The 11,128-nt window shown below is 41.0% G+C and overlaps 1 protein-coding gene across 5 annotated transcripts in view; it reads right to left on the reverse strand.

The window, feature by feature from the left end:
* The window catches only part of ZFAT (zinc finger and AT-hook domain containing), a 301,679-nt gene that overhangs the window by 147,205 nt on the left and 143,346 nt on the right, over positions 1-11,128 (reverse strand). For all 5 annotated transcript variants that reach the window (XM_075063271.1, XM_075063272.1, XM_075063270.1 and 2 more), the window contains one exon: positions 5,314-5,577. In XM_075063271.1, the coding sequence (XP_074919372.1) occupies positions 5,314-5,577 (264 nt within the window). The remainder of the gene's footprint in view (positions 1-5,313; positions 5,578-11,128) is intronic.

Consider the following 11,128-nt stretch of genomic DNA (forward strand, 5'->3'; position numbering starts at 1 on the left):
GGAGAGAGGAAGAGAAGTAGCACCTACCATTTAGTCTTGTCTGAGCCAGAGCTGAAAAGTGGGTGGCAGTGAAGACTGGAGGAGCAGGGCTGGGACTGCTTCGTGGTAGAAAAAGAGAGCCCATGGGCAGCCTCTTTCCCAGTGGTGGTTCCTGAGCTGAAGGAGGGACAGGGAGGGGAATCACAGCCTCACTGAACCTTTTGAGAATTGATTCAAATCTTCTGAAAAGTGAGAGGTGGCTGAAGGTGAAAAGGTCTGAAGGTTCTCCTTTGTCTCTCCCCCAAGTGCGGCTGCGTGAAGGGCCAGCTGGAGCTGGACCCAGCTGCTGTTGCTGAGCTGTGTCTCTGCCAAGGGGAGAGAGAAGTGGCTGGGGGAGCAGAGACTCAGCTCCTTTAAGGGCTCGCGGGATTCTCTGCTATTTTGCTGCTGGTGCTGGCCATGTACAGGGTCACATGGAGTTGGACCCTGCTTCTGCAGCTGTATTTCTGCTGGGGGAAGAGAGGAGAGTGGCTGTTCACATCTGAAACAATCATCATCATCGCAAATGCAAAGGAATGTAGCATCCTTGCAGATAAAGCACCACTCAGATCAATCTCTAGCTAGGTCTTAAGGTGGCCTGGCTGGATATTTGGTCTATGGCCATTGTTGTCAGTGTTATTGCACCACCAAAGCTTCTGGTGACCACATGATCATCAGCTGTGAAACAATGGCAGGGATTCAAGAGATTTTTGAGAGGTCCATCTGAGTCACAGAACTATAGAAGTGAGAAATTATAGAGACTTCTTAGGTCTCTCAGTTCATTTCCTTGTGAACAATGCATAGGATTGACTCCACTACAATTTAGCAGTGTTTTGTCAAGTTTACTTTTAAACGTCCCATATGATAGGGCTTCAGACACCTAACTCAAGAGACTGCTCCACAGCCTAAAGCATCTTATGGTCTAGAAGTTTCTTGATATTTTCCCTTTTACTTCAATAATGCCTATCACAGCTGAATTTACACATTTTAAATATTTGTATATTATCATAACCCCCTTAATCATATCTTAAACTAATTTTTCCTCAATGAGCAAGTGAATAATGTGTTTTTATTAGCCAGTTTCAACCCAGGAATCATATGAAAAGATATATGTTTGCGTTATCACTCTTAACCAGTAAGTGAACTTGATAATCATGAGCTCATTTTCACAGAACGAACAGCTGAAATTATCAACTAAAAGTAGAATAGCATTATACCATTCCATACACAGAAGTAAGGAAGCTCAAAGACATGGTTGCCCAGCAATCATAATTTGGCACCAGAGAGTATATGTAGAGTTTTTTAATATTACTGAATACACTTTTTAATTTAAGCCTTAATAAATGACACAATGTGGCAGAGTTACAGTTGCTGTGGAAACCATAACTGAATTTCCTGGCTTTTGTGTGTGCCTAAGTTCTCAGCTAGTGTTTTTGGGCTTATTGCGAAGTTTTGAACTGCGATATAAAATTGAAATGGTTGCTGTCATAAACAGATAGAGACATTAACCTTTAACTTTTACCTGTAAAGGGTTAAGAAGCTCAGTGAACCTGGCTGACACCTGACCAGAGGACCAATGGGGGGACAAGATACTTTCAAATCTTGGTGGAGGGAAGTCTTTGTTTGTGCTGTTTGTGTTGTTCATTGTTCCCTCTTGTGACTAAGAGGGACCAGACATATACCCAGGTTTTCTCCAATCTTTCTGGATCAGTCTCTCATGTTTCAAAATAGTAAGTATAGCCAGGAAAGGTAGATTAGTCTTATGTTTGTTTTCTTAACTTGTAAATGTGTATTTTGCTGGAAGGATTTTTACCTCTGTTTGCTTTAACTTTAAATCTCAGGCTGGAGGGGGGGGAAGTCCCTCTAGTCTATATAAATCTGAATACCCTGTAAGCATTTACCATCCTGATTTTACAAAGATCATTTTTACTTTTTCTTTCTTTAATTAAAAGCTTTCTTTTTTAAGAACCTGATTGATTTTCTCCCTTGTGTTAAGACCCAGGGGATTGGGTCTGAACTCACCAGGGATTGGTGGGGGGAAGGCGATGGAGGTTAATTCGTCTCTGTTTTAAGATCCAAGGAGTTTGGATCAGTGTAGCCTCTCAGGGTAACCCAGACAGGGGAAAGTCTGGGAGGGGGAAAGGAGGGGGAATGGTTTATTTCTCTTTGTTTTAAGACCCAAGGGGTTTGGGTCTTGGGTTCCCCAGGAAAGGTTTTGGGGGAACAGAAAGTCTGCCAAACACTAGATTTTGGCTGGTGGCAACGTTCAGATCTAAGCTAGGAATTAAGCTTAGAAGGGTCCATACAAATCCCCACTTTTTGGACGCTAAAGTTCAGAGTGAGGGAAAAAAACCTTGACAGCTGCACATAGAACTTACACATACTAAGCTAGTGCACGCTAATAAGGACTGCTGCACCTTCTTCTTTACCCTCCCATTCCACAGGTGCATGGAGTGTCCACCAGTTTCTGCCATTTATTTCCATCTTATACCAGTCTGTTCAGGCTTCTGAGTGTCATGTTGATGGATCTGGCTTCCTTCTCTATTGTTCTGTGTAATGTTTCTCTAGGTCACCCTCTTCTCCTCTTTCCAGGTGGTGTCTACATTATCACTTATGGCAGAAGTCGTGTTGGTGGCACCCTTAAAATGCATCCTAATTATGCCCTGACATCTTCTTACCACATTTGATGCTTTAGATAGGTTTGCTCAACTCAGAATTTCTGATGTTGCAAGAAACTCTTTCCAGTAGTCTCTGAAGATCTTCCGCAGGCATTTACTTTGGAGTGAGTTGATCTTCTCGCCAATTTCTTTTGCAGATTTTCTTGACTCTGCTCCATAAAGAAGGGCAGACGTGATGCTGGTGTTAAACAAACAAAACAAAACATATTTTTGTGCCAGTGCCAATCATGTTACTTTTCCAAATCTTCAAGTTTATGTAAGTTGTTTGCTGTTTTTGACATTTATTGCTTGACTCTAGTGTGATGTCACTGTCATTGTACATTTCACTCCTTTACATAGAGAAAATTACTTACTTCAGCGAGTGTTTCTTCAGCCACACTAATGGTTACTTTTGGGACATTGATAGCCATACATTTTGTCTTTCCATTGTTGATGAACAAACCTATTTATTTTGTTGTATATGCTGTGTCTTTTCTTCCATTAAGCAATGTGTTGAACGAGGCAAGACAATGTCATCAGCAAAAATCAGGTCATCCAAATGTGCTTTATCATTTGTCCACAAAATTCCTTGGTTGCCTTCTGCAGTTACTTTCCTCACGATATAGTCAATGACCAGTTCAAACAATATTGGGGACATAATATATCCTTGGCCTTTGTCCATTTGTCACTGCAAACCATTAGGTGGTGCTGTCACCATCTCTGACTACACATACAGTATTATCATATATTCTTGATTATGCTAATTATTTTTACAAGTATTCCATAATATGCCACAATTCTTCCAAGACTTCCTCCTAGTACACTGTCAAAAGCCTTCTGGAAATCTATACAATTTATCACAAGAGGCACTTCGCGTTCAATACTTTGTTCTATAAAATGTCTGCAGTCTATGCAATGAGGATCTAAAGTCCAGAGAAAATCTCCAAGGAGTCCAAAAGAGTCACTGTTGGACTTGGTATAGTGCCAGGTCCCAACACCAACGCATTCTGTTCCTGGGCTTGCTCCTATAAGAATGATAGTACTGAGATCTTGACTTGCATAAACAGGTAAGAGGAGAGGCTGTAGACTTTCTTTAATGGGCTCCTGATGCATAAATCCTACCTGATTCTGAAGAGGAGTAACCATAGTCCAAAGGCCAAGGTGGTAGGGTACCAGGTGGAGTGGCAAGGGACCAGGACTTAAACCGACCAACAAGATGTGGACGCTTCTGTGAAAAGCCTCCAGTAGATACCATACATCTGCCCTGCTGCACCACAGAGCATCCAGCAAGCACCCAGACCCTCATGGCACTGAAAGTGTGGGTGCCAAAGATTATCCCAGTAACAGGGCTTGTACAACAGGGACAGGGGCCTCTTACATCAACAATGAATCCTGAACCAAGAGTCAAAGATGGTCCCCAGTCACCATGTAAGACTTGGGTGTTGTTAGTACCGAGAGCATAGAGTGTACCGCAGACTAAGCTGAAGCTGTAGAAGGTTCTGGCAATTGAGTCTGTTTCAATGATACCAAAAGAGGTGCCGGAAACTACACCTCTACATTGCTAGATGATGAATATAGTACCAGGGAGCGGCTAGCTGGGTCTAATTTAGCTCTATCCTCAGTACCAGACTTCTTTCTTTGAGTCTCCATTAGGCACCTTGCTCTCAAAGAAGAAATGGACTTCTGGCTAGAGGAACTTGAAATACCTGACTTCTGACATTTCATGAAACGAGAAAAGGATCACACCTTCTCTCTAGCTCCCTCTAATGAGCGGAACTCACCACTCTGAGATGGAGTCTGAACCCCTGCTACTGAGCAGCTGGGTTCTAAGTGGGGATGCAAAGCTGCCTCCATCAGGATATGCCAGAGTTGAATTTCACTCAACTTCTTAGACCTGGTCTTAAACCCTCTATAGAAAGGGTACTTATGCTTTATGCGACCCTCTCCTAAACCCTTTAAACAGCTAGAATGACTGGCATAAATTTGTTACACTAGAACAGCACTTAAATCCCAGGGACAAAGACATGCCTGGTACCAAACTTAAAGCTAGAAGAAATATATATATAAATTGAAAGAAATGTCTAAAATGAGTACTGCTATCACAATAATTCACTGACTAACAAACTATGTACAATAAGGGGTAGAAAAGCTTTCTTTAAAAGAAGAAAGACAGAAGAGTGCAGCAAGCATACACATAGACTCCCACTACCAATCATGGGTGATGAGAAGGAGCTCAGGAATCAGGATGGCTCTTCCCCTTTTCGCCCTCAGTTAGCAGCACAAGCATGCAGAGGGTACAGGTGCCACCCCGATAGCTACCACTATGGGAAAAACTTCTCCAGCTACAGTGCACTGGAGCACACATCTAAGGTGGAATGGACATGTGCAAGCACTTGAAGAAGAATCTCTGCTTCAGTCATCATCAGCAGGTGACCACCACACGATGACTTGAAGAGAGTATCAAGCTGTCATTTTAAGTAGATATATGTCTAAATGGAAAACAAAATCTAAACCCAGTATTCCACTCTAATTTAAAAACAATTCAGTCTAGTATTAGGAGTTTTATCTACCATATCATATTCAAAGGAAGAAGATTGGTCCACATGATTACATGTCCTTTTGTAAGACATTTGCTTACCTGGATCTCCTTCTTCCTCTCCTTCATTTGAAACAATGATGCAGATGTGTTTTCTTAGCTGACGTGGGTTAGAGAACTTCCGACTACATTTCCGGCATTCCAAGTTGCCTGGTAAAACTTCAGCCAATTCTGTTCCTTCCTCTGGCCCTTGCTGTGTTTCCTCGCTTGGAATGCAGTTATTGTTTTCTGCTGATTCTTCGTCTGCACAGAACTTCTTAGTTGACCCTTTTGGCCTGCCCCTTTTTCTCTTCACTACAAGAAGCTCTATATAAGAAAATTAAAAAGAAGCTGTAATGCAATTTTGAAGGGTTCTTGGAAGGATTAATTAATGTCTGTACAGCTCCTTGAAAATGGAAAATGCTAAATAAAGTTCAAAAGCTTCTCCCTTTGAAATGTGAAAGCATCGTTAAAGTTTCACACTCAGACTCTTCTTTTGTAAGGGGTGACATTTGATGGTGTATCTGCCAGCTGCAAAGCAATAACACTTAGTATTATTGATACCAAATTCAAATTACTATACATTTTAAAAATTAAAATGTAGGCATTCTTTTAAATTGCAGCATGTTATTTTATCAGTGTGTGCGTTCCTTCTAGAAAGATATTCTGCTCTGTGTTTTCTAGCACTTCACAGATGACAAGTTCTAGTCCTTGCCTAAATCTCATTTTAGTTTATATTATGTTCAAAGAAATGTCTTAAGTAATTCTTTGAAAAGTGTCCAGAAAAAGAAAGGCTGCTTAACTGTAAGTCAATTTTTTATCAAAAGCTTATTGCTTTATAATAAATTGCACAACTATTCTTTAATTACTCTCATGAGTCATAATTATTACCAAACTTGCATGGAAGAAGTGAAAAAAATAAATCTTGTTGGCAAGAAGATTAAAATTTATTTCCCCCTCTCCCTCACTTAAATACTCTTTTCTTAGCAAACACTGGAAAATGTTAAAACCAGAAGCCCTTCACAAAGCTAAATAACTACTACACCTCTACCTCGATATAACGCTGTCCTCGGGAGCCAAACAAATCTTACTGCGTTATAGGTGAAACCATGTTATATCGAACTCGCTTTGATCCACAGGAGTGCGCAGCTCCGACCCCCGGAGTGCTGCTTTACCAAGTTATATCCAAATTCATGTTATATTGGGTCACGTTATATCGGGATAGAGGTGTATATAATTTAGGTTTCTTGAGTACCTTTTTATTTTTGAAGTTAGATATATGAATGACAAGTATTAGCACTGGAAAAGAGCAAGAAATAAAAGGAACCCTTCCTCTTACTGAAATCATATTTACTGCTTAGATTTCTTTCTTCACCACTCTGGTTACCTCAAGAGGACATTTGGAGCCATCCTCTTATAGGCTGACCACACCAGAAGCACCTATATCCTCATTAGGAAATTTTGCCTAAAGAAACTAGGTACTTCACTGTGAAGGAAAAATGTCTGGTAATCTATTGGGTGGTGGGGGCACTCGGGTACTACTTTAAGGGGATTTCTTTCACGCTAGCCAGACATCATATCCCCTCTTTCACACTATGAAAGACGTGGATCTATGTCTCCCCAGATGGATGTGGTCTTCTAGCCCTACCAGTTCTACATACAGTACCGTCTGGGGAAGAATAAGGAGAATATTGTTATAATAGGCATCTCAGGAACTTGGTAGAATGAGTATAATCAATGGGATATGGTAATATCAGGGTACAAAGTATATCGGAATGACAGAGTCCATCATGCTGGTGAGGGAGTGGCACTATATGTTAAAAAAGCACAGTCAAACAAGGTGAAAATCTTAAATGAATCAAACTGAAGCACAGAATCCCTATGAACAGAAATTCCATGCTTGAAGAAGAAGATATAGGAGCAGGAATATACTGCCGACCACTTGATCAGGATGGTGACAGTGATTGTGAAATGCTAAGGGAGGTTAGAGAGGCTACATAACCAGAAACCAAAATAATAATGGGTGATTTTAACTATCCCCATATTGATCGAGTAAATGCCACTGCAAGATGCGATGCAAAGATAAAATGTGTAGACACCATAAGTGACTGCTTCTTAGAGCACCTAGGCCTGGAACCCACAAGGGAGAAAGGCAATTCTTGATTTGGTCCTAAGTGAACCACAGAATCTCGTTCAAGAGTTAACTATAGCTGAAATGCTCAGTAATAGTGACCATAATGTAATTAAATTTAGCATCCTTGTAGAGGGAATAATACCAAAAAAGCCCACCACAGTAACATTTAACTTTAAAAAGGATAACTATACAAGAAAGATGATGCTAGTTAGATGGAAGTTAAAAAGATCAGTCCCAAGGGTAAAATGCCTGCAAGCAGCATGGAGACTACTTAAAAACACCATAACAGAGGCTCAGATTAAAAGCAGACCCCAAATCAAAAAAGACAGTAGGAAGACCAAAAGACCATCACCATAGCTAAACAGCAGAGTAATAGAGGCCATAAGAGGTAAAAAGTCATATCCTAATGAGGAAAATAGAAAGCAGCACAAACTCTGGCAAATAACATGTAAAAGTATTGTAAGGCAGGCCTAAAAAGAATCTGAGACTGAACTTGAAGACAAAAAAATTCTTTTGTTAATTTTTGTAAGTACATCACAAGCATGACGCCTGCCAAACAGGCAGTGTGGTGACTAGATGACAAAGATGTGAAGGGAACACTCAAGAAAGACAAGGCCACTGCAGAGCAGCGGAAAGAATTCTTTGCATCGGTCTTCACTATAGGGGATGTGTGGGAGATACACAGATCAGAGCTATTCTTTTGGGGCGATAAATCCGAAGTACTGTCCCAAATTGATCTGTAAATAGAAGACATTTTTGAACAAACTGATAAACTGAACAGTAATAAGTCACCAGGACCAGATGGTATTCACCCAAGAATTCTAAAGGAACTCAAATATGAAACTGTAGGACTACTAGCTGTAGTATTTGACCTATTACTGAACTCAGCCTCTGTACCAGATGACTGGAAGGTAGTTAGTGTAACCCTGATGTTTTTGAAAGGTCTCCACAGGAGATCCTGGTGATTACAGGCTGGTGAGCTTAACTTCAGTACCAGGCAAATTAGCTGAAACTATAGTAAATAAAAAGAATTATCAGACACATAGATCAACATGATTTGTTGAAGAGTCAACACGGCCTCTGTAAAGGTAAGCTATGCCTCACTGATCTATTAAAATTCTTTTAAGGTCTCAACAAGCATGTGGATTTGGATAAGAGTCATACAGTCGATACAGTGTACTCGGATTTTCAGAAAGTCTTTAAAAAGGTCCCTCACCAAAGACTCTTAAGCAAACTAAGCAGTCATGGGATAACAGGGAAGCGCCTCTCAAGGTTGAAAGATAGGAAATGAAGGGTAGGAATAAAAGATTGGCTTTCACAATGGAGAGAGGCGAACAGTGGAGTCCCCCAAGGATCTATACTGGAACCAGTCCTCTTCAACATATTCACTAATGGTCTGGAAATGGTGGTAAAAAGTGAATTGGCAAAGCTTGCAGCAGTACAAAATTATTCAAAATATTTAAGTCCAAAGCTGACTGAAAAGAGTTAAAAAGGTATTTAACAAAACTGGGCAACAAAATGCAGATGAAATGCAATGTTGATAAGTGCAAGTAATGCACGTTGGACAAAATAATCCCAACTATACATGCAAAACAATGGGGTCTAAATTAGCTGTTGTCACTCAAGAAAGATCTTTAAGTGATTGCGGACAGTTCTCAGAATACCTATCTACAGTGTCAAAAAAGCGGCAATTAAAAAAGCTAACAGAATGCCAGCAACTACTAGGAAAGGAATAGATAGGAAACAGAAAATATCATAATGTCACTAGACAAAACAACAGTGCGCCCATACCTTGAATACTGTGTCCAGTTCTGGTCACCCCATCTCAAAAAGGATATAGTATAACTGGCAAAGGTTCACAGAAGGGAAACAAAGAGAGCTAAGGGTAAGGAAAGGCTTCTATACGAAGAGATACTAAAAGGATTAGTGCTGTTCATCTTAGAGAAGTCAAAACTCAAGGGTGGATACAACAGAGTTCTGTAAAATCATGAATGATGTGGAAAAAGTTAATATAAAAAAGTTATTTACCCGTTTTTCCACAACACAAAAACCAGAGGTCACCCAATGAAATTAACAGGCAGCAAATTTAACACAAACAAGAGGAAGTACTTATTTACACAACACACAACTAACCTGTGGAACTCATTGCTATGGCATACTGTGATGGCCAAAAGTATAACTGGGTTAAAAAACTAAGCATAGCTAAATTCACGGAGGATAGGTCAATTAGCTAAGATCGTCAGCAAAGCAATCCCATTCTCAGATCAACTCTAAACCTCTGACCCCCTGAAGGAGTGGGAAGACAGTGGTGAAGCATTCTCTTATTTTCCTGTTCTGTACACTCCCCTTGAAGATCTGGTACAGACCACTGTTGGAGACAGGATACTGGGCAAGATGAACCATGATCTGACCCAGTATGGCAGCACTTAAATTTTTAGTTTGTCAATTTCTTTTCACAGAACAGTGGGGCTAGCTTGACACTAGGTGAGATTACCCACAGTGATGCTAACAGAGAGGAAGGGCATATGATAGGATGTTATATCCCATCTGAATCTTGGGAGGACTCTGGATATAAGGGCAGGAGCATCTGGAAAAGAATCAGACTCAATAAATCCTCTATCAACTGTACTTCTCAGCAGGATTCATGGACCAGACAAGAAAGGTTCTTGGGAATTAGAGAAAAATCAGAGTGTGTGTGTCATAAACAGATGGTTAAGGGTTAATGTCTCTTTTACCTGTAAAGGGTTAACAAGCTCAGTGAACCTGGCTGACACCTGACTAGAGGACCAATAGGGGAACAAGATACTTTCAAATCTTGGTGGAGGGAAGTCTTTGTTTGCTTTTGTTGGTTGGTGCGCTCTCGGACTGAGAGGGACGAAACATCATTCCAGGTTCCCAAAATCTTTCTAAACAGTCTTTCATGTTTCAGTATAGGGTCTTGATTTTGGTCGTTTCGGGCCATGCGTGTCGTGATGCGTTCATGGTTCGGTGTTTTTTGGTTCGCTGAATCAGTCTCATGTTCCATAGTAGTCAGGCAAGGCGGATTGTCTTAGTTTGTTTCTCAACTGGTCATGTCTTTGCTGGGACGATTTTTACCTCTCGTTCGTAATTGGAACTCAGCGGGGGCGGGGTAGTCTCCTAGTCTATGATTACTGGTACCCTGGTAAGTATTTCCATTCTATGATTTACAGAGATATGTTACCTTTGTCTAAATTAAAAGCTTCTTGAAGAACGGATTGAGCTCCTGTTTAGCCAAGGGTGAAACTCACCGGGATCGGGGGGGTAAACTCTACTCAGATAGAACCTTAGCGTTCTAAACTGAAGCTAGCAGAAACCGCCAAAGCAATTACCAGCTTGGATTTATCTCGCTGCCACCAATCAGGATCTGAGCTCCTGATAAACTCTCCGGTCTCCCCAACTCTTCCTGGGGACCCCAAGACCCAGACACACTGAGTTACCGCGAGAAAGACTCCACTCCCTCCCTCCTCCCCACCCAACTTTTCCTCTCGGGCTGAGAGAGACTGATCAATCCTTATCAACACTACCAAGAGCATGTCTGCCTTTCCACAAGAGACAAACTCAAGCACAAGAACAGAGTTGCCGCTCTCTCTCCCTCCCAAAGCTGGTGTGCCGAGCTCCCCCTCCGTAGAATCTAACACAAGAGAGAAGTCCCTCCTTGCTGTCCTTACCTATGCCCGAGAGAAACCAAACCAGTCTAAAAGAAAACTTTATATAAAGAAGAAA

This window comes from Chelonoidis abingdonii, chromosome 2 (genome assembly GCF_003597395.2).
Source record: "Chelonoidis abingdonii isolate Lonesome George chromosome 2, CheloAbing_2.0, whole genome shotgun sequence".
NCBI classification, from domain to species: Eukaryota; Metazoa; Chordata; order Testudines; family Testudinidae; genus Chelonoidis; species Chelonoidis abingdonii.